The sequence below is a fragment of the Scatophagus argus genome, chromosome 9 (genome assembly GCF_020382885.2).
Source record: "Scatophagus argus isolate fScaArg1 chromosome 9, fScaArg1.pri, whole genome shotgun sequence".
Lineage (NCBI taxonomy): Eukaryota > Metazoa > Chordata > Actinopteri > Scatophagidae > Scatophagus > Scatophagus argus.
In genome coordinates, this window is record NC_058501.1 from 23791254 (window position 1) to 23815836 (window position 24583).

General features: G+C 45.1%; 1 protein-coding gene across 6 annotated transcripts in view; it reads right to left on the reverse strand.

Annotated features, from left to right (window-relative positions):
• The window catches only part of sema6e (sema domain, transmembrane domain (TM), and cytoplasmic domain, (semaphorin) 6E), a 133307-nt gene that overhangs the window by 14509 nt on the left and 94215 nt on the right, over positions 1 to 24583 (reverse strand). For 4 of the 6 annotated variants that reach the window (XM_046400767.1, XM_046400765.1, XM_046400766.1 and 1 more), the window contains 6 exons: positions 22511 to 22687; positions 21953 to 22090; positions 14719 to 14796; positions 5104 to 5162; positions 4574 to 4624; positions 828 to 983 (listed from right to left, as the gene is read on the reverse strand). In XM_046400767.1, the coding sequence (XP_046256723.1) occupies positions 828 to 983; positions 4574 to 4624; positions 5104 to 5162; positions 14719 to 14796; positions 21953 to 22090; positions 22511 to 22687 (659 nt within the window). The remainder of the gene's footprint in view (positions 1 to 827; positions 984 to 4573; positions 4625 to 5103; positions 5163 to 14718; positions 14797 to 21952; positions 22091 to 22510; positions 22688 to 24583) is intronic. The other 2 variants (XM_046400770.1, XM_046400771.1) reach the window with 2 other exon arrangements.

Here is a 24583-nt window from a genome sequence, read left to right on the forward strand (position 1 = left end):
GTTCTCTGATTAATTTGCTAAGTTAATCAGAGTCTGTGCAGTATTTATTTCAAGTGGTTAAATCTTTGACGTTGGCATTCGCTGCGTTGAGCACATCGAGACGTACAGCTGAACATAACGGGGCGAGAACGTCCGCCTCTAACGTCTGCGTGGACCATATTTACCTCGGCGTGTTTATGTTCATTTAACCACACAGAGCTTTAAGTCAGTGGAACCATTAAGTGAAGCTGCACGGGAAATTATGCATCAGGCCATGTAACGCTCAGACTAATGAAGTGTGTGGATCAAAAAAATCGATTAGCAACGCTCGCACCAAGAGATTGCTTTGACTAGTGAGTTAGGTGTTAGTGAGCTAATGAAAGTGATATTTCACCCTGGAAGAACACTTACACATATTAGCATGCATGGCATCATCATCATTCTTGAATATTTGCCCCCAGCAGGAGCTGCTATCTGCTTTTACTGGTCAGGATTCACTTTCTCAGTGACTATTCAACATCAGTCATTGTCAGAAATTACCAAGAAAATGGATTTTTTGAGAACTGGAACCACGGATGGCGACACGAAATGACGGAGAAGAATTTGTCTCCACTGTCATTTCCACATTAGCTGTTTGAGATGAGTGCTACGTGGGCGCAGGCTGATTGATCGAGCTGACTCAGTACAGGCATGCACGCTGAAAGTGGGAGGCTGTTCTACCAGAGTGAAACTTTTTTTTTTATTTTGTTAGTGGTCAGTCTTGGTTAGAAGTCTACGATGAGGCGTTCGGGGCCCAGCAGTGTAATCCCCCTGCAGATTCACTGAGGACAGACATCCCTCCCCCTTACCCTCCATCTCCACACTGATTGGCTCCGAGTCAGGTGACCCTTGTTCCCCCACGGGGGGAGGGCCATCGGGACCTGTACCTCTTTCAGGGTCACCTGCCTCCTTTGGGAATGCCGCCCCATGATAGGTTGTGCTGGCGCTTGTGGGTGTGGTCTTCCCTGTGGTTGTAACGAAGGGGGGGGGGGGAGGAGGAGGAGGAGGAGGAGGAGGAGGAAGGGAGGGGGGCAACAGAGTGAGTGATTAGTGAAATGTGAATCAGCCTGGACAATCAACTTCAGAGAAATGAGGGTGAGTCCTGAGTGGAAAGAAAAGCGTCACCCGTTAACATAAAGACCCAGTGATGATGGTGAGCAACACGATGATGAGCACACACAGCAGAATTCAATTCACCCATCAGTTCCTCACAGATACACACAGTGTACTTAACACCCACAATCAGTCCCTCCAGGTGAGTTTGGCTTTCCAACATTTCTAATGACACATCCACGACTCTGATGCTGATCTGTCGTCAAAATAAATCACACAGAACTTCTGTGACTCTTGAAATGTTATATTCTAGAGACTGCTATCAAGATGGATGACGCGTCTCCTTTCCCTCTCACTGCACGCAAAGGAAGCCAAAATATCTTGAACGCGAGCTCTGCGATCCCGCGCTGGTGACGCAGTTTAGATCCAGAGTCTGTGCAGTAATGATCAGGTGGTGATCGAAGTCGCAGGATTGAGGTCTGACCCAAACATCCGTTCAGCTCGAAGGCAAGCAGGACTCGGCTATTTGCTTTACAGCAGGCATGTCAAACTGGTCCACAGGAGGGCCGGTGTGGCTGCAGGTTTTCTTTCCAACCAAGTAGCAGCACACCAGACTTGACTCATTTAATCAACTGATCTCCGTCTTCAGACAGTTGATTGGTCAAACGGTGTGCTCTTGGTTGGTTGGCACAAAAACCTGCAGCCACACCGGCCCTCCTGTGGACCAGTTTGACATATGTGCTTTACAGCATCAAAGAAATAATTAAAATCAAACTGATCACACGTATTACCGGAAAGACTTATTGTATTGTTTTGGATTCATTTTTGGGGAGCTGTCATGCCATCCAACTTTATTGTCCAGTCAGTGGTCACAACTCTTGAGTTGATAAGATACGAGAGACTGACCGGCTTTCAGTGTTTTGTTACTGAACTACCCAGTAATCATTTCATCCTCGTCATTTTACAGAAACTCACCCTGAAATGTTAAAACTCCTCACTGCTGTGTTTTCCCACATAAGTAGAAATAGATACTGGTGGCTGGTTAGCTAATCTCTTTTTCCCTGCCACAGGCCTTTTCCACTACTTCACACGAGCTGAGCTGTTTCACAGGAAAACTCTGTCACCTTGAGGCAGACGAGAAAAACGCTACGACTGCCACGCTTGGAATCATTTCAAACACGTGCCAAGAAACACGCTGGGCATTAGCTGCCACGAGCCGTGTATTATCAAACATATTTATCTTGATGACACACTCCACATCTTGATTGCATTATTAGCTCTCTGTTGTCCTTGAGGTCCGATGAGCAGCATGCTGCTATTGGCTTGGGCCACCGCACTAATAAGCCAGCCATAATGTTAGCATTCTGCAGATCTCACGCCCAGACTGCAGGAAAAGGGCTTGTTCTCTCTCTCACTGTGAACCGGTTGACAGCGTTCACTCTGAATGAGGTTCCCCGTCATTTCGCCATCTGCGCCGGGCAAATTAAAACCGTACACCAGGGAGTGTTTGGCCCCGGCGCCTTGGACAATAGCTCCAGGACTCCATCATTACTTCAATTTATAACAACGGTGTGATTCTGAGTGTGAACACAGGGTCATAACGCTTGCCTCCTTTTGCTGATGATAAAGTACAAAAATAAAAATGCCCATTTTACACCAGAGGAACATTTGATTACCTGCACTGGCAGGCGTTCGTCTCACGCCCTTCCCTCTGCCGGCTGTGACTGTTTGGGTGACAGGAAAGTGGAAGAAAGAAAGCGTCCCTGCCTTTGGTGTGCTTTCGAACGGGGAACGGAGCCCCCACGAGTCAACAGCTTTGTTCAGCATATGGGGTGTTTCATTGTCTAGGAAAGCTGATAATTGATCTTCAGTGCAGAGACATGAAAGGTTTTTGGTGTGAAAATAAACACACACACACACACACACACACACACAAACCCCCTGAAAAACACAAACAACAGAGATGGAATCTGCGTGTGGAGCACTTCAAACAGTGCAGCGAAGCATCGGGGTGGTGAGAGCCCCGTAGGATTAAGCAGGAGGGCTGCTCATCAAGTCCCGCCACCGACTGAGTGGTAATTCCTCCAGCAGGGAGGCTTCACGGACTGCTGAGGCTCTGTGGGGATGTGGAGGCCCGGACTGAAGCCTCTCTGGCAGACAAAGTGGCCTCTGTTCTGAGAGAGAGACTGAGGGACTTGCGGGATGGATGGTTTTGCCGAGCAGCGACGGTTGACGTCTTTCAGAATGATGAGCTCAGTGATGATACTAATCACTGTGTTGGATCAGCCGCTGCCATTAGCTCCCCTGTGTCCCAATTTGTGCGGCGAAAAAGGCATCTGACTCCTTACTCCTCAGAAAGTTGATGCGGGTGCTTTAGTTGTGTAGATAAAAGCGAACGAGGCCGGCCAGCAGCTATCTGATTGAAAATGACTGGTTCTGAATGTTGCAGTGTCAGAAAGTTGTTCGAACGCCGCCTCCTCAATCTTATCTGAGAGCTAGCCAGCTTGGCGGCATTTCTATTTCTATTCGGGGCCATGCCAGGGGCTGTGTGGCGTGGCCAGCGGGGGAGTAATGGGACGTGACAGGGATGATGATCCTTCTTGATACAGGGAATTAGGCAGCCTGGCCAGCAGAGCTTCTGGTCCATCAAAAGGAGTGATGCTTCAGACAATGGCTTCAATGTTTAAGCTGTCAGACTGGCTGAGAGGGAGAGGTGGCCATTCAGCTGCCTCAATAAAATTATTCTCTAACCTCCCAAGCTGTAAAGTGCAGAAACATTTACTTTGCAGGCCTATAAGTGAATAAATCTGATCTCCTACTCCAGATAAGATAACAGTGAGTGAAGTTCAGCATGTTGTTCAAAGATTCTTCAGAAACTTTTCCATTTCTTTAAGGTCTTATTTTTACAGCTCTGCCCATCACTTTAATTAGAAAGTTTTATCCACCGACTTTACAAACTCAAGAAAAGAATCAAACGGGGTTACAGGCTCGCAGGTTGTAACCAGTCCTCAAATCTTAACCAATCTGTCCTCAGTAAACGTCCATTTGGATGAGAGGTGAAACAGCTCGACTGTACTGTATTCACTGCAGTGTCCTCTGACTGTAACTGACATTTTGGGACAGTTTCACCTCTTTAAATTTGCTTACAATCTTCTGACCACTCGTGTTGCAGCGATGACACAGCATCCCAGGACCTCAACAGTTTAAATGTTTGGATAAATTGTTAACATCATCCATTCGAATTACAGCCAAAACTACTAAAATAAGACCCAGGTTGCCAAAAACCCTAAGTCTCCCTTTACTTATTAACTGGGGATCAGGGCTGTTGAGAGACACAAACCAAATGCTGCAAGAATTAAACCACAACCTCTTTGGGTGTAAGATAATCTCTATGGAAACTAGTTCCCCTCAGAGTCCTACTCGGGTGTGAAAGACCCGCCTGCTGAGCTCAGCTAAACCAGCTGAGGCTGCTAAATGAAAGGGTAAAGACATGTCCACTGACCATACGCTGAATCTAGGGCTGTGTTTTGCTTGCGAGTGGTCGCCAGGACATCTGGAGAGAGAAAAACAAAGAAAACAGCATCAGCGTCAGGCTACCATTCATCAGGGCTCCCGGTTTCTAGGCCACAATTCATTCGTTTCTAATGGGAGACGAGCATTGTTGAATTTATCCTGTTTGCGGTTCTGATCACATCCCAGACACATGCAAAGCGGCCATAACAACCCTCTCTGTCTTGTATAAAAACACTTCTGTGAGCAAATACTTAATTAAGACAGAAAGATTGAGAACAGTATTCCAGCAGGGATTGTGAACGGGGACAAACTACTCTTCAAGCTCCTTCAGAACGAACCGAATGGCTGCCCTTGTTGAAATAAATACAGCGTAATGCTCCATTAGAATTCTTCAGATCCGCCATCACTTGGGCCCACTGTCACTCTGCCATCACAATCTGATGACAGTCAGTCGGTGGCGTTTCTCTCTTTCTTTATTACTTATGCAAATGAGTGAAATAAATAAAGTTTCCATCTCACCGTGGCAGGTATCGGGGTGCTGATGGTAACCGTTCTCCACATCCTGTTCAAACCCTCCTCTGAAAAGTAAGAAACAAAGGCACATCACTTAATTTGCATCAACCCATTTCCCTGACTGTCATTTTTTAACAAAGCGCCTCTTTGAGTCTTTCCAAAATTGGTTTTGTTGGTGCGCACTGCCCGGAAGAGCGGGGGGTTAAATGCACCGTGAGAAAATTTAATTTGTTTCGTGTCCGGCTGAGGTCAGAGTGAGTCTCGCTTTTGGCGGCGGCGGCCGAACCTGAAGGGAAAAACCACCCTTGGATCTTCTTACAAGGTTGTGTGTCATCAGTTCTGTGGCATTCAGCAGATTCAGAGAGTTAGTTTAAAACGAGAAGTTGTTATTTACTTTAGTGCGTTCTTATTTTCCTAGCCCTCCCCTTCCTGTGCTTGCACTTCACTTGGTCCTTCCTTCCTTGTCTCAGATCTGGGCCCCTGTCTTCATACGTAGCACTTTCTGTAGCTGCACTGTATTTCAGTATCCTCAGGCTGCTGCTGCTGCTGCTGGTGAAATTGGTACCTCGGCATTGAATGTCTCCCCGTATGATCGCTGAACGTTAGCGACGGGGAAGTGTGTTGATTCGGAGCGACTGACATCAAAACCTGTCATTTACCACTGATATTTTCATGGAAACTCTTCCTGCTGTCGAGCACCTCACGCTGTTAATGGCATGGCAAATGTATCAAAACATCTATACTTTGGCCAGCTTTCTGCACGAGTAAGAAAAACACACTGAGAAAGCTGAACCCAGAGATGAAGTGTTATTGTCAGGAGCAGTTTAAGTGCTTTTGTGTGGATTTTCAAGGGGAAAAGAAGGACAAGGAGCATCAGACTGAAGACAGGAATACACGAGGCCTCATAAAAAGAAACTCAGAAGCAATTTTGATCTAAGTATGACTTCAGCAGAAAACCACATAAGTGTTTCTAAAACCTCACTTTGACGTAGAAATGATCTCATATCTAAGCAAACTCTGGACTTGACATCAAGTGATTTTCCTGCTTGCAAGCATCCAATCCTGCAGTGAATTCTGCAAGAGCTTTACGAACAGTGTGAGAGGAACGATCAGTTTAAAGTGCTTTCCAGAGCAATTCTTTTTAAAATCAGCCATAATTCTGGTTTTCTGCTCCACCTCATTCACTGCAGCTGCGACACACTCCCTGACACACTGTGTTTTTGGCTAAGTTCGTCAGCTCAGTCAAGTTAGCTTCAATCTCCTCCACCATCGCTGCAATCTCGTCTTCCAAAAACTCTTTTGCTCCATGGCTCCTCCTGACTAAACCCCTCATTAGTGTTGGCAATATATAAGAAGAAATCACAAGGCAGGTGCCCTCAGTTTCAGTGAATTTGTGATTTACAGATCACAGGTGTGCAAGTTACAAATGGAATTTTAAGAACCAGCTTGAGGTTTTCATACTCGCATCAAAGGTAAACACGCCGCCGGAAAAGATCTTCATAGTTGGTTCCAGTATGAATGGAAGGACTTTGTGATTCAGTCTAATTCGACTAACTCAAGAACTGAGGCACATCTGAGCAAAAAACAAAAAGGGGAGAAATAAAAGCTCAGCCATGTCAATTAAATCCTTCAAAAATAAATTCACTGTGAAATTTCTGCCATTCTGAACTTGCTGCTGTGCAATCCAAATCCTCAGAGTTTGCCTTTTGAACGACTCTTCCAAACTGACAAGAAACCCAATCTGACAATTTCAGATTTTCTGCTGCTCTGATGAAAATGTGCCTCGGATTGATACGCCATCTTTCACCTTGGAGTCAATCACAAGTCAAAGTCTCATCCAGACGCACGCGTTCGGCGGCCCAGTAATGAGATTGAGCTGACGCACGGTGGAGCGGAAGCGCTTCTCGCCGAGCGCAGCTTCACATCGACGCCAACAATCTTCCCACACGATGTAATGAACCGAATAAAACAGACATGGGCTCGTGTACACGGCAGAAACACAAGCGTAATGATCCGGTATTCACACAGAGACACTTTTGTACAAGCGTGCATGCACGCCTACTCAAGAACAAACCAATTAGTTTCTTATATAACCTAAACACAAACCTGCAGCTCACACGCACTCTTCCAGCACACATCTATAATTAGCCACACAAAACTTCACACACACACACACACATCCTACACAGACACAAGATCTTGTACATAAATTTTTAGATTCATTTCTAGAGACTTGCAAGCCTCAACACAAACATGCGTCTCAGCTCCTGAGAGAAACAGCAGATGTCTAAACTGGAGGCAGAAAGCAGCGAAGAGCCAAAGACAAGAAGAACTCAGCTGCAAGGAGGGAAGAAAAATCAGCTCAAAGAATTAATCACCTCCACTTCTTCAGTGCGCGCTAAAGCTGCAACTCTGCCTTCAACTGTCAGGGCTTGGGACGCACGCACACACACACATGCACACACACACACACACACACACACACACACACACACACAAACACACACACACACCTCGGCTCTGTCCTACTAAATTCCTGTATGGAGGGATTTGGCGATTATCAAATCAAAGAACGTCAGGCTGATGCTCAGTGTTTGTGTGGTGAAGACTACAGAATCTTTAGAGGAAGTATTTTTACAGCCCGAGAGCAGCTGCTTGGACGTCACAGCTGATGTGGTGACGTCTACAGCGAAGTTTGTTTCCTTTGAGATGAATCACAGTGAAATGTTTCATTAGGTTTACATTTGAGCTTTTTAAGCATCGCCTTAAAGCAAAACTCCATGTACGTGCGATCTACTGCCACAGTCTGAAGGCTGTGACCGCTTCAACCGCAGAGGAAGTGTTTCCTCTCAGGCTGATTTCAGAGGCCCGAAGAGGTGAAATTATCCAAAGACTGACAACCATCAAAACAAAGAGCTCAGAGGAAAGCATGTCCCTGACCTTCAGGATGGGGATTTGCTGCTTTAAAGGGACAGTTTACCCCAAAATCAAAGATGGCTAAACAGCACTACACGTCCCTTAAAGTATTTGCCACAAAAAAAAGCTAAAACCAAATATGAATGAAACCTACTTTGAATATTTTGAATATTAATATTATATTTTGAATAGTTTGAATATTTTCATGGAAGCAACTTCAGTTTAGAGTTTATTCCTGTCAGCGAACCCTGAAGCCCGCATCTGAGCATGCTCAGTGTCGTCGACCTGACGTGGACCTTCTCTCAGATCGACAATGCAAAACACAATTTCTGAGCAGAGGGAGAACCGAAGCTCGTTATCAGAGCTTTGTTAACTCGTCTGCCGACGGGTCACCTTTACGTTTGGAAAAGCACGTCACTCGTGTCGCCACTCTTCACCATAATTGACCTTCTCTGGTGTTTATGCACATGAATAAACAGCTGAACGCGACCCACCAGGCAAGAACCCATTTTGTTCTGCTTGGCTTTCCAAACACAAGGAACTGCTGGCTGCCAGATGCCAACATCTGTCAGCTTTTTCCCCGTAAACCCGTCCAGTCCGGGTCCATGTCCTGCATCTGTCTCGGTTACACGTCTCAAATCAGACTGAATGTCCCTCCGTCTGCTCCAGTCTGCTGCAGATGAAAATCAGCATCTCACCCAAACATTTTAAAAACAAACTGAGGGGCCTGAACGTAACATGATTGTTTTATTTATGCAGCACATTTCAAAGACGAGGTTCAAAGTGGTTTGTAAGACACATCAAAACTGAAAAATAAATCTCTAATTTCCTAAAGGTGAGGACACAAATCGGCCGATTAAATTAATGTTCTGCATCATGATGCCTCAGAGCGAACTGCTGCTGCCAGTCAGGAGATAAAAATCAGACAACGTGAGGCGTTCAATGCCTCGTTAATCTTTTTGTTGCTTTTGTTTTTCTTTGTGAACGAGTCAACGTATGTCCCTCTCATTAGGATTATTTTGCACCTGTTTGATATTTACAACTATTAAACTTGACTTTAATGTTTGTTCTGAATCGATCCCAGTATGCATGACACTCCTGTATGAACGTTTTGCTTTTATTTTTAAAAGAGTAAAACTACATAAACATAAACTGCTTTGAAAGAGTAACATGTGCCAGAAGGTACTGAGAGAAAGACAAAAACATTCTTGGTTTTAGTCTTTTCATGGGATTTTTTTTTTTTTTTTGACGAAAACAAAAATGCAGAATATTGGCAGCCTTATCCCTCAAGGTGCCCAGCTGATCCCGTTCCAGGATCCGTCTACATCCCCCGTCCTTGGCTGTCCTCTGCGTTGGCACCGCGCTGTGGCGACGGTGATTAAGTCAGATGCGTAATGGATGACAGGTAAACCGGAAAACAATATGAAGTTGAGCCGTCCGGCTGCAGCCTTTCAGTGTGTGAAGCGACAGAAAGAGAAGGAGGGCTGTGGATCCTCGCTTCTCCCTCTGCTAGCCTCTGCATCAGCCACAAATCACTCATTAAAATTCATGCTACCTCTGGATGAGACAGCACTGGAGGAAAAAAGAGGGGACTCATAGTCCATGACAGAGTGATGTGAGCGAGGAGGAAGACAGACAGAGACGAGGACGTCCCAGGAGGAGGAGGACGGTGACTTTTGAGCTGCTTCATCTCAAGCTCGGTTCAGACTCTCTCTGCCGCCTGATTCACATCGGTTCATCCTTCTCTCGTCGCGTCACCTTCCCTTTGTCATCCTCACTCCCTTTCTCGTCTTTGGCCGTCCGCTCACTGATGTATGTGCATATATAAAGATATCACTTAATGCAGGCTGAACTCTGCTGTTACTCTGGAGCCACACAGGCGGCCTGAGCCTCCTCAGGAAGAGAAAACCTTCAATGAGAACCAGATGTTCTGCACTCTGGGTTCACACTGATAAAATTCTCCCTCCCTCCCACTCATACCTCTTGTTCTTTTTGTCTTTCCTTCACTTTCCCTTCCTTTAAACCCCCCGTTTCTTTCTCTCCAGCTTCCCCTCTTTTCTCCCCCTCTTCTCCTCCATTCCTCCCTGCCTTCTCTCTTTCTTCCTCCCTCAAACGTCTCTCTGCCTCCCTGGCAGGAGGCTGATGGTTGAGACCGGACAGGATGCTTTGGCCGATCTGTCTCACGTTCTGGTCCATTGGTTTCCAGCGCGTCTCCGTCCCGCACGCCGAACGCCGGCTCATAAATCAAACCTTGGCGAGCGCGTCTGAGCTCTTTGCCAGCGTGAAGCCACATCGGCACTGCTTGCTCAGTCCCAACCGCATAACCCGACTCTAATCTTAATTACAGCCTTCACCTGAACTTAAATCACACCCTAAAACTCAATCCTTAAAGAAATTATTTAAAAAAATGTTTCCTCATTTTACTTGCCAGCTCTTCATGCCTTGTAACTCACACACACACACATGCACACACACTTACTAAACCAAAACATATTTTCTATCAAAATCTCATTACTTTTACTTCCTCAACAGCAGTGCATCTTTGGTGATTATCTCAGTGTGCACCAGGAGGCATAAATAAAAGTTCCCACCCACATAACTTTTGCAGATTTCTAAACAAATTAAAGTCTCTTATTACTGGATATCCTGCTTGTTTTGAACTAATTAAATGACCCCTCTCTTCGCAATATTGCATCTCAACAGGAAGCAGACAATCAGATTTGCCTCCTCCTCCCCTCTGAGTGCAGGAACGTATTGGAGAAGCATCAGAGAGCGTCTATAAAACCACTCAAAGCTCCAGTGACAGCACCGAAAGTGAAAATATGCCTGACAGCCTGAGAAATCCGAGGACCAGATGACATTTTAAGTCGATGTCCCTGACCTGCTCTTGCCTCCTCATAGCGTAGTTTTATTGGAAAAAGTGACATTTTTGGAACATACTGAACATGTGAATGAACAGAACAGAAATGGTTGACGCTGCAGGAGCAGTTTGAGTTCCTGTGGAGGTTTTGCTTTCCTGTGACTCAGGGTCACCACTGTAACACACTGCTGCAAAATCAGGGTGTACAGCCACAATATTTTCACATCTAACTCGGTAAATTAAAGGTATATTTCAACCAAACCACAGCTGGTGATTGTTGGAGCAGTGGATGAAACTAACCGGGACTCCTCCACCCCCCCCAGCTGGTGCCACACACATAAACCTGCAGGAAAATGTCTGCATTTGGCGGTGATGGATTTCAACACCCGACTCTGACTCCAAAGACAAACACTGGGACGTGTGCTTATTCACATTCTTGCAGATATATTAGAATTTGAGTCTTTTTTCTGTATGGTCCACTATAATATTATAAGAATGAATAAAGCAAAGCATATAAAAACAGCTTCTGTATGAAGGCAACAAAATCTGCCCACCAGCACGTCCTACACCCACTAATTAACTTATTACCAACCAGCTGTTTGCAGCCTTTATACTATGATAAGTTAAGCAGCTGCGTGAAACAGCTGGCTGTCTGACAGAACAAGACTGCAGGAATTCAGTGTGTCCCGCCAGGAAGCCAGCAAAGACCTTTGACTATTCGGTTAAAGTTAAAAACACTACGATGGTTTGAAACAAAAGATGGACTGATTTAAGTAAAAGAATCCAAACATTACACTGTCAAAAACACCAATATCAGTATGCACAGAGAAGCATGCACTTTAAAAAAAAAAAAAAAAATCCCATTAGCCTCCGTCTGTGTGAGGGCAGGGGAAGTAATACATCTGGGTGGCCAAGCAGGGGATATGCAATAATTCCAGGTCTGCACATTTTCAGCCGTCAAAATAATCTATTGGAAGCCAGTGGACAGTGTAAGGAGTGTGAGTGAGTGAGTGAGTGAGTGTGTGTGTGTGTGTGTGTGTGTGTGTGTGAGTGAGTGAGTGTGTGACGGAGAGGCAACATAAGTGTAGTGGGATGTCAGTGTACAGAAAACTCCACACACACACACAGTTTACAGGCCGTGTACACTGAGGTAAGAGAGAGAAAACTGCCAGCGTGGTGATTTAGGCTGAGGCTGTACATCAACCACACGGGGACGCGCAAAGTCCTCGCCTGTCAGGAGGCACACAGCAGGTGAAAATAGTACCTGTAACTGCCTGTGCTCCTCCTCCACTCTTCACTGCATCCATCTATCCGTCTACCAATTCAACCATCCATCCACCCAACAATCCATCTGTCCTTCCAACCACCGATTCATCAGTCTCCCTCATTCTGCCAGACAGTGTGGGACGCCGCGGCGTGATGGAATCGCACGCAGCCCAACATCGCTTTTGATTTTATGACACAGGCTTAAGGAGAGAGAGAGAGATGCGAAGGAGAAAGAAAAAGAAGCCAATGTGGGGAAAAATTAAAAAGAAAAACAGTCCAGCTGAGATTAGATTAGATTTGATTTGTGCCACTGAAGCACAGTGATCAACTTTAATCTTTAATGTAAAATCCTGGCTCCATGACGCCACCACATTCCTCTCAAACGGTCAAAATAATTTCATTAGAAGCTATATTTCCATAAATCAGAACCTGTCGCTGCTTCTGTCTTTCAGTGGTGTCCTTGTCTCCCCTGTTCTGCCACTGGCTGGTGCTGACAGCCAAAACGTTCAGCGACAGGAGCCTCCACCCACATTAGCTTTTTAGATAACGTCTCCACCTTATCTACACGCACGGACACGTGCTGCACTGCACCTCGGCTTTCCGAACGAGCGACCGGACGAACAAAATGAGGGAGGAGGAACGAAGAAAAGCACTGATGACTTCAGCTCATACAGACGGAGCAGTTAATTAACCAGCAAAAAATCCTGCCTGCAAATGTCAAGTTAAGGTCAGTTTAGATGCTGAAGACCTTCTTATTTTCTTGTTTTTTCTTATGAAAAATAATGTTAATATTTTTAACTTTCCACTGGAATGAATTTTGACAGCAAAAAACAAGAGTTTTGTGATTTCAGATGCACGTTAACACACACTCTCTGCCTCCGCAGGGTCGATGCCTTCAAGTACCAAATGGCTTCCTTTGACTTGGCTTCCTGCACGGCCTCCACTCTTACAGAACCAGTAACATGGAGGTGAGATTCCCATGCATGTGATACATGTCAGGACCTCAAGAGGAAACCAAATGGGTGCATGTTGTGGCTCTCAAGCGTGACGAAGAGTTACAGTAAAAACTCAGATATACTCAGATATTCATCAAGTCGACGTTGCTCACTTGTCCAATTCTGGATTAGCTATCGATCATCAGAATGCCAGCAGTGCAGACGGGTCGTGCTGATGTCAGTGCTGAACAACTCACTCGAGCACATATGAAGATTATTGCTCCTGCAGCTGCTTGGGAAAACACTATTGACTAACTTACAAATCTGCCTGCTGTGAGTGTGAGTTAGAGGGCTAATAATGTCTTCATGTGGCTGCGTCCACGCTGATCTCTCTAATTAGTACAACTTTGTCCAGAGACGATTTAACAGCTGAAGCTCGTCCTCTGGAGGCTTCTGATTGGAGACGTATATTCTTCCTGTGTCTGCTTGCTCCAACTCTGCATGTCCTGTATTATGTTCAAGTTCATTTAAACCACAGCCTGCTTCATTCCATCAGTGGAAATATTTTACATTTTACACACTTTTCAGAAGTCGTCCCAACATTTCTGTTATCTTTGGACATTTTTTCTGCACCTGAAGCTCATCCATATTAGACACCGGGACCAGTTCATCCTGAGTTCCCTCCCGAAAGACCCATCACTGACCTGGTAGAATGCAAACAGCTTTTGGCACCAGAGACTCAGTGGGAATGTGGATGCTCAGCTGTCAGATACTATTTATGACTCGATTTGAGCTTTACTTCCTCTCACTGAGCCTTGAAACTCACAAAACGTGTTGTGCTGCGTTGCTGTCAGGGTGTTGATCTTTTTCTTCTCTTTTCTATGCACACAAATGTAAACAATAACTGCACTGAAACAAACCGAATGCCATTTTCTATTTACATTCAAAGCTTCAGACGTCTCCATCAACAACCTAAATAATTAAATTCATTAATAATTTAGTAATAAAAAAACCCTCTAAAAATAAGTACATAATTTAAATAATTATTTATATGAATATATCAATAAATACTTCAATGGCTTACATGAGTCTTGTTTTATTAAGTCAGTGAATACAACTCAACATAAACGCACATCAACACACTCGTACGTGGATGATACGACCGAGTGTCTCTGTCTGCAGCCAAAGCTCTGTAGTCTGGCTCAGTCTCGCCCACAGCACCATCTGATCGGTATCTGATCGATATCTGATCGGTATCTGACGGGTATCTGATCGGGAGTCAAACACAAGCTGCAGCTGAGTGTCCCAGGTCAGGCGGCAGATGCAGATGAAGTTGAAAACCGTGTGGATTGTAATTCATTTAACATTTTAACTTGTGAAAAGATTAAATGTTTGAATCACAGCACTAAAACAGACAGATCTTAGAATAATATCTGTACTTCAGTGCTGCACTTACAAGGCACAGAAAACAAACACATCAGGGCAGCAAGGCATCAGATCAACATTTATTCAGCAATGATGGCTATGCTGGCATTTGTACAATAAGTAGAAAGTGGGTGTTAATACCAACTGTGTGTGTGTGTGTGTGTGTGTGTGTGTGTGTGTGAGTGAGAGAGAGAGAGAGAGAGAGAGAGAGAGACTTACTTGAAGCCAGGTGAGACTGTGGCACAGCTGCCAGACTTGAGCCAAATGCAGTATGGGTCCCGTGAAGACAGACAGCTCCTGCACAGACAGACAGACAGACAGACAGCAGTGAGACAAGGCACTACACCAACCTAACAACAGCCATCACCTTCCTCCCCTCCCACCTGAGCATCAGTTGGAGAAAGTGAACTTCATGTGTTCTGGTAATGAACCATGTGATGGATAATTTAGTGCACCACAAGGCAGACAGAGGAGGAAAACATTAAAAACACATTAAACTGAAGATGAAATTGCTGCGATTTAATTCAACATGGTGAAAAGTTGCACAAATACAAGTTATCATTTCAGCATCTCTAACTGAACAGCAGAGAGGAGACATTATTGTGTGCATTCAAACTTCTTTACATCTTAACTAAGACTCTTAATGAAACTCCCATAATCTTCTTCTTATGCAAATGCGCTGTTGTTTACACATGCAGATACAGTATTACAGTATCTGAATCTTTTAATGTCACTTCACAAAGCGTCTGCAGAGTTTTATGTGTGAATAAAATGTGCTTTGTTTGCTAACACTCACTGACTGCCAAACATCCCGACACGAACGCGTTCCCCATAAGAGATCAATGCAGACGATCGCGCAGACAGACGGACAGAAGAAGATCAATGAGATTAGATTTTGATTTGTTTTGGTTTTCTTATTTAATTGAAGATAATAAAAACAGAAATTCTTTTGAAGCATCTCTGACAGGCTTTAAAGTCTCAATCAAAAATTACTTTGACCTGATAAATTGTTATTTACTACCACACACACTAATTACAAAGAGTTTAACTGAATTTTGAACTTAATGTTTCTCAGCAGATCATAAACGGAAAAACAAACAACTGATTTTCTTTGGTGTGACTGATGTAAACAGGCCTTCAATCGTCAGCTCAGACAAGACGTGCAGTACAAAATGGGGGTAAAACTGCCGATGTTGGGACAGAAAGAGGAGTCACTCCAGAAGTGTGTTACAGACACACACACACACACACACACACACACAAACAGTGCGGATTTAAGTGTTGAAATGTGGGACCTCAAAGCCAGGACCACTCAGGTCGGCTACACGAGTCTGTTTCTGTGATTAAGCAAATAACCTGCTGTGTGGGCTGAGAACTCTTCACTTCCTCCACCCAGAGGCAGTCAGCATTAACCAGCATCAGCAGCAATTAGACACCTTCCCCACAGCATAAAGTCCCAGCAGAATCCCAACATCCACTTCACTGTTTTCTGCACTTTGAGAGCCACACGTGTCCGCTGCGTTGATTAAACTCTTCTGCTGATCTGCAGTCTGCCTCGCGTTTGATTTAAATCTGCGGTTTCTAATCCTGCACTCCGCAATGAGCGACGGATCCTTTTGGTTTTCATCCAGCCTCTGCGTAATTGCAAAACAACACGAGGTGTCAGTGGGAGCATTAACAATATTTTTTCCGCCGCTGCAGAAAAGACTGTTTGCAGGTCTGTGGTATTCACCCGGCAGCACCAACATAATGAGCATGAAGTGCACACTGACAAAAGACTGACAACAAACTACAATAATGTTTACCCGCTGCCAATCTTCAGACACTTTAGAGATGTTTTTTAGCCCGGTGTGCTGAATAAAACACCATCAGAGGTAAAAGTAAACAAACAAACAAACAAATGTTTGCAGATCGCTGCTGGTGCCGCCGGGTGCAGCGTCACGTCAAACCAAAGCCTTAATGGCTTTAAGGAACAAGTTTTAATGAGGACTCCCGTGACCCGTTTTAAACTTCTAAAATTATTTACAGCCACCTAAAGTGAGCGTGCAGGTGCCGTCCCGCCTTCACCCTCAGTCTGGAAACATCACAGGAAGGAGAACAGAACGGCGGGAATTCAGCAGAGAAACCACGCCTGCAGCTGGGAAGCGAGCAGAGAAGCGCGCAGAGAACCACACCCACCCTGTGCGAGTGCTCTTTTCAGTTGTTTTGTGATGGAAACAGCAAGAAAAACAAGAACATCTGGATGAACTTCCAGGGGAGCAATGAAAAAACAGCCTGTAAAATGGCAAAATGCACGACGACTGACCGCCAAAACAATCCATAAGTGTTCGTGTTTTCTGATCTGATGTCAGCGAGATCTTCCTGTCCACGCCGACGGCGTCCCAGCGTGGGACCTCAAGGCCCTACGACACCAACTGCTGGTCTCTCAGGACAGCTAGGATTCACATGCACCGTCAAAGAGACACAAGTTCGCTGTCTCTATAATCATTCAAATGCCCTGCACTTCATATGGATTCAGTGAAGCTCAGAAAACATCTTCAGGCCTCCTGCTGGCTGTCAATGGAACAACTGAGTGATTAGTTTAATTATCCCAAAGTGTGACTCATTTGTGCTGTGTGGGCCCACAAAACCATATAACATAACATCAAAAGGTCAAACTCTTCTGATTCCAGCTTCTTCCTCTATGACGGCAAACTGAACACCTTTGGGTTGTGGACAAACAAAAACATGAGAGGACATCATCTCATTTTCTGACATTTTATACACCAAACAACCAGTCGATTAGTCAATGAAATAATCAACAGTAAAAACAGCAGCCCTGTAGCAGAGTTTCAAGGCTTTTCTTAAAATTTTCAGGCAAACTGATTTAATGATTTGTGCCTTTGTGTAATTCTGCTGAATTCTGCAAGGGCATTGGGTATTGCATAATACTGCAATACACCACAATATTCCAGTACAAAAATACAAAAACTGTTGATCTTTTCACGGAGGACTTCTGGGCATCGAGGTCCTTAAATGACTCTTGTCTCAGTGTGTGGCAGTCAACACGTCACACTGCGGAGTGCAGCTTTAATAAATGATTCATCCATCTGTCCTAAGGCGAATAAGGTATAGAGTTTATACAAGCAGCTGTCCCTGTTCTGCCTTCTCCATCGCTGCCATCATCCATGGTTACATGACAGGAGTGAACCTCCACAGTGAGGCTCTGTGGGACAGGAGGCCAGTCGAGTCCAGCTGTGGTTCCAGTAAGAGCCGCTAAGTGACGCGTTCTTTTGTCTAACGCACTTCACAGATGACATGCGTCTGCGGGTGTCCCTCGTCACTCTTTAAGACTTCAGACTCGTCTTCTGCCTCCTTGCTCACAGTCTGTCATGCTATGATGAACAGACAGGAGTGCATGTCTGTCTGCAGCCACAGACTGTAAGGAACATCCATTAGGCACTGAGAGGGGATTCATGCAGCTTCTGAGGCTGAGGCTTCCAGCTCCAGCTCCTGCTGTCATTTAGCAACACAACTGACTCGCTGTCGATGGTTTCAGCTTTAATCCAGCTTGAGGTTTGACTATGGCTGTTATGTCTGTTACAAGACTCAGCTAACAAACATAAAACAAATGATCACCCTTTGGATCTCGATATTATAGCTCTGGTCATCATTTGTATCACTACTAATATCACTGTCACGTTTTCTTCTGCTGATGGACCTCCTTGTTGCAAACAAAACCACAAAGTCAGTCAAACTTTGTGAAAACAAACTGTTTTAAATATCCTTTACAGTTAACCAATCGACTTCCTGCTTCGATAGACCGTCTTGTGAAAGATGATGATGAAAGATGATGAAAGTGACATATTTTGTCATTGGAGGGAACTCACTCCAACGAAATTCGTGCTCTGCATTTAACCCACCCAAGTGACGTGCACACACACACAGCAAACCCGGGGCAGTGGGCGACCGCGTGCAGCGCCCGGGGAGCAGTGGGGGTTAGGTACCTTGCTCAAGGGTACCTCAGCCATGGACACCGGGACGGGGACTCAAACCAGCGATCCACCGGTTACGGGTCCGACACTGTTATGTGCACACAGGCTTCCTGTGCAACATTTCAGGTGAGGTTACGTTTGGCATTGGTCATTTCAGCAAACGTCCAGAGTCAACATGCTTGCTGGGCAAGCAGTAATTTTAACTATCAGAAGACTTATTTTTGCTGTGGTTTGTGACGCACAAAGAGATGATGTTGAATTATTTAGAAGGCAAGACAAAACAGTTTAAAACCTTTCTCCCGATCTGACTGGTTTCGTGTCTGACTCTTCTGGACTGTCAGTCATGCCGTCATCTGATTTCTGCAATTCCTTTGATAAGCACAACATCATCCAAACTGATGGACATGAGGGTCAAAAGAACAAACGGAAGAGACGAGCTGTAATAAACCAGAATTACCCTGTGAGGTGCATTAGACCTTCAGTATCAACAGTGCGTCATGGTTGACAGTCAAAATAAGATACGTTTTACTTTCTCTGAAAGCTGTCACTATGTTAATATAAAAAAGGAAATATCCACAGGAGCTGAAAATCCATGAGTGTGGAGATTTTAAAGGTTTAAATGCCTCTTCTGCGATGTTATTGTATTTTTCTTTAATAAAACTCCCATTTCACACAGTTCCTAGCTGCAGCTGAAAACAGAGCATTTTCTGAAACCCAATACTGGCAGCAGGGCTTCGAGTGGAAAAAGAAACCTGACAATGCAGTGAGCGGAGGAACAGAAACGCAGAGAAAATGGAGGCAGAAAAAGGAGAGACGAGGTAAATCTCATCTGCAGGGAGACAGATTCATTGGTGTGGTAAAGGAGGATATGGCAGCTGAAACCTGACCTCCTGGCCAGTGCTGATGAGGCTTATGGGGCCCCTAATCCCAGGATGAGGTGTGCTATAGCTCCAGTCTCTAAAAAGGATCTGGGGATGAAGCCGTCCTGTAAAGCTTTCTCTTCTTTTCTCTCCTTCAGCTTCAGGAAAAAAACAAATAAAAAATGGTGGCCACCATTGCTGGCTCCTGGCCAATCAGCTGGATCCAATTTCTGACTAAACGATGCAGAGAGCTTCTCCAGGCCTTTACAATAAGAGGCTAGCATGCTATGGGGGTATATGTATTCCCTGATGGAGCTGGGGAGAAATCCAAAAAAGAAAAAAGTGCCAACATTCCTCACAGCCCCAAAAATAGACGCCGAAGTGGGGAGCAAGTAGATTAACTGAGGCTAAAACATGGCCTGACAAAACAAAAGGCCGTGGACAGAGAGAGAGAGACGCTCTTCTGTACTCGGCTCACAAACTTGTTCCACTCACAGAGTTTACACCAAACAGCTGATGAACCAAACTCTTTTACCAACTGCTGATTATTGCCAGTTTTTCCATTTGTCGTTTCCTTTTTTTGAGGCCAAAGTGCAGTGCATTTACTTTGGTTAAAATCGCAGTTAAAATGCAGTAACCCGACACTCGCGGTGCATTCGAGTGCTGTCGGAATTTCCTGACATAAACGCCTCCTCAAGTCGAAAATGCTGAAAATTCTGAACGTTTTGATGACTTCGATGGCATATAGACAAACACATGGCGGATCAACTAACGTTTGGTTGATGGTTAGAAACTTTTTTATCAATTCACATCTTTTGACACACACACACACACACACAGACCCGTGAAAGTCGCTTTCTATCCCTGAACATTTGTCTTTGTAATCTGTAATTTGTAATATTGTCTGTAATGTCTGTTGTTTGTAACTTTCAGGCTTGTGTGGGTTATAAGGAAAAGTCCAGGCTCAAACCCGTATTGTAAGATCTTAACCTCCTTTTGCACTTTTGGTTTGCCTTCAACTTTTCCTCGTGCCTTCTCTTATTTATTATTGCCTTTTATGCACCTCTGCTTTCTGTAATCTCTACTGAGGCATATCTAACCCATCTGCCTAAACTGGAGAGCACTTTGGCTGAACTCCTGTAGTTTTTAAACGCACTGTATAAATAATCTGACTTGACAAAGTACCAGTTTCTCACAGCAAATTCTCACATTTGAGAGGAAGGAAACAGTGAATTTGGGGGCGTTTCTGCTTGATATTAAAATAAAATGACAACAATATTCCACTTCATACCAACTGTTGTTAATTCCAGCTGACCAGTTAACAAGCCAACTGTTAACCACACGGATACAAAACGATTATTCTGAGAAACTGCACATTAAAGACGCTTCTCTCTATTGCAGAGCAGGGGATCACGTACACTCAAACGCGCAGCCCATAATCAGATCAGAATCAGCCAACAGAAATGCTCAAACCTGCTTCTAACCACAGTATTCTTCACATGGAAGCCTCGCCAGACTTCTCCGCTGCTCAGCTTAATCTCACCCTCTCTTACCTGCCAACACCGCAAACAACCTCTGAGTGCTTTTAGGGAAAAGTGGGCCCCACCACCTCCATGAACGAGGCGGATGATAGCATAACATCTGCTATTTGGAACAGGCTTTTGTCCAGAAGCCTCTGACAGCATCACGAGTGGACACATTTCTTAAATTGGTAGTTGCAGAGGAAATTGATGCTGCTTTTCTTGAGTTACCTGGTGGTGCTGGAGCCGTGTTTTTGGCTCCTGGAGCACAGAGAGGAAACCCTGCATTCAGCAGTGTGCAGCAGTGAGTGTGGTCTCAGTCTCAGGCCGGTTTTCACACGATCCAGGATCTCTGGATTCTCCTTTTCTGTGACTTTTCATTAATGTCCTGCCTAAACATTTTCAAAAGATGCAACTTTTTGCCCATTTAGCCAACTTTTTCTTATTTTTCAAGCAAAAATATCAAGTTTGCAGGTTCCAATTTCTTCAATGTAAAGAATTACGATGGAAACACGACAGCCAGGCGGACATGCTAATTTTCCCTTTTCTGACACGATGCTATGATGCAAGCTGAAGTTAAGGATGCTGGTGCATAAAAAGTTTTCCATCCGTGTCTGTTCAAGCAGCATTTGAACATCTTTTAGTCTGCACTGAGAGTGTTGAACAAAAGATATAAGGCAGTAATTAATGAAACATTGTCACTGGCCTTCGCCATAAGTGCTGCACATGTGTCTCTCTGCAGAAAGAAGTTCGGTCTTCTACTTCCTCGTGTAGATCAGAATGTTTTAGATTAAAACTTTTTAAAACAACTATTATCTTCTGAATGCCATCTGATGAAGCAGATGATCTGCAGCTTTCCACTTCCTGTTGTCTGCCATGTTCATGACATCAAACACGAAACACAGGGGGAATAAAAAGAAAGCAAAGCTCGTCTGCTGGCGATGGGAGAGGAGTCCATCACCTATTTTTAGCAGACCTGCATGTACACACCGTTTTTGGTGTAATAAATGAAATTACAGGTCTTCAGTTGCTAATCAAGTAATTAGTTAATCAACCGCAGCCCGTGGCGCCGAAACGCTTGGCTCTACAGGTGACTCACTTCTTGCAGGTGCTGTAGTCGGAGCAACGGCTCAGCGGCACTCGGATCACGCAGCTCGAGAACGCCACGAACAAGGCATGATGATCCCGATCCAGCTCGAGACCCAGCACCCTCCTGTCCTCCCCCCGCACGTTGCATCTAGGAACACAGAAGAACACCAACCGTCAAGATCAGACGCTCTCAATTTCGTTTCATTTTTTCAAATCAGCGCCGCAGACATCTGGCACAGTCTGAAAACGATACAGAAAGCCGGCTGTGAATCAAACTCGGTGCAGAAAGACTTCACAAGCTGTGCAGGCACAAAACAAAAGAAGACACAGGAAAAAAAAGGCATCCCCTCTAGCTGTACAGGGTGATGCAAAGTGTTACAATAGACCAACGTGTGGGTGGGCAGGGTCGATCAAGGCAAAACACAAAGAGGAGGAGAGGAGAGTCAGAAGGAGAACGAGTAAGGACAAAGAAACAAAGAGCCAGAATGAAAAGGGTGAAAACATTCAGGAGCTGCAATCAGAACCAACAACAACAATATCAACATGTAAATAAAACAGACTGTCTGACTTGTTAGGGTTGTAGACGTCGATGTCCTCCAGGAGTTGGGTGCTGAAGGACGCGTTGGCTCCCTCAGTGCTGGCCAGGATCTTCAGCACGTGGCCGTTGTCAGAGCCCAGAAAAACCACCGTGTAGTTCTTATAAGGCCCCGCGGACGTGTCCACCGCAATCTGGGTCAGCTTGAATCTGCACGCAAAAATAAGACAAAGAGACGATTAGAAATGCAGCTGTGTTAGAAGTATTGATAGATTTGTGGAAATGTGCACACGTGCTGATTTAAAGTGTAGGGAGGAGCTTCTACACTGGAGCTGTCACTGCACTTCAAACTGACGCAGATCAGAGGAGGCTAACGCTGCCAAACGTGCTGGCTAGCTTCTCAACGCTGTCGCTCTGTTTTGTCAAAGTCGATTCCAGATGGTAAACAACACAAACAGCGGGCGAATACTCAGCTCATTGTAAGACGCATCAGCATGCAATCAATCACTTCATGTAACAGCCCACCATCCCCTCCCTCCACTGCCTCCTTTAATCCCCTCACCCTTTTAATTCATCTGTCCACCCACCCCAAAAATTCAATCGATCCATCCTTCCTATTGTTCAGAAACTTTCCTCAACACACTGCAGTTGCCGCTGCAGTTCCAGTTTTCTATTAATTTGTTTGTATTTCTGAGGAGGTCCAGCAGACTGATGTTTTCTTTGGAGCAGCGGCCTGCTTCACATTCATCCAGCTGCACTCAGCCTCACCTGGGAGCTGCCCAGCATCTCCACAGCGCTGGCTCCACCAGAGCAGCTGAGGATTAAGAGCCGTGCCGAAGGGCACCTTGAGCCCAGCGGTTGCTGACGGAGGCATAAGCTTTACTTATTCATTTTATCAGCGTGCGTTTTCCCTCTGTGGCCCTGGGACTTACACAAACAATCTCCTTTAACAAACCCAGTAATTTTTCTGGCATCACATCCCTTCTAGATTCTTCCATAAAGGACACCGGCAGCGGCTCCTGTCTCCTCCCGGTCGGTCCCAAAGAGGACGGTGTGTTTACCCGCATCCGCTTGACTGGCACGTCCACGCAATGACTCAGTAGTATTGCGTGATGCGCTCCTGGTTAGATTTCATTTATCTGGCTCCTCTCTGGGGAGAGGCGAGACAGATGTGATGTTTTTGGAGCCAGATGCGAAGCGGCACATGTTTCCCCAGTGTGGAGCCACTGCAGTGTCTGGCTGGCTGTCAGCCTGGCTCTGCTTCAGGAGGCACGGAGGAGGCTCCTGTACTCTGTGTGTGTGTGTGTGTGTGTGTGTGTGTGTGTCTCTGTGTGTCTCTGTGTGTCTGTGTGTCTGTGTGTCTGTGGGGCTGAATCTGTAATCTGTGAGGTGTATCTGCCCACGTGTACATCCACGTCTGAGGTCTGAGGTTTGGGCAGACCTGTCTGGACCACCCGGGACACTTATCAACATTCGCCCCACCTGATCATCTGACATCAGCGGATCATCAAATGTCACAACACACACACACACACACCAGTGACCTCTTCTCTTTGATGCGAGCTGCAGAGGAGCGTCTGTGGATCGGGTTAGCACTCGAGGAAGACCCCCTGCCCGAGTGGCTCGTCTTTGATGTGGGCTGAGATCGACCGCTGAACAAATCCGATGGGTTTTAATGAGGGACAAGGTTGTGTGTTCCACCTGAGCTCACTCATCGATACCAATCACAGCCCTGAGTGCGGGAACACTGCCAGTACATTATGTCGCTGTTGAAAATAGAAAATAATAGCAGCATACTAACCATTAAAGACCCTGGCATTTGCTCATGAAGGGCTGTTTTATAATTGTAGCCTTTAGAGTCTCTGAACAGAAACATTAAAGGTTATCTTTTTAATTTGATTCACAGAAAATGTTCTTAAAGAAGGCACCTGAACAAGAGCGTTTATTTTTAGGACATATGATGTATAATGTACATGGTATACTATAGTACTAAACTAAACTAAAACCAAAAGTAAGCACAAGTCTATGAACTAATTTGAGGTATGAAAGTAAATTATACTAATTAATCCATCCATCCATTTTCTATACTGTTTTACCCATCAGAAT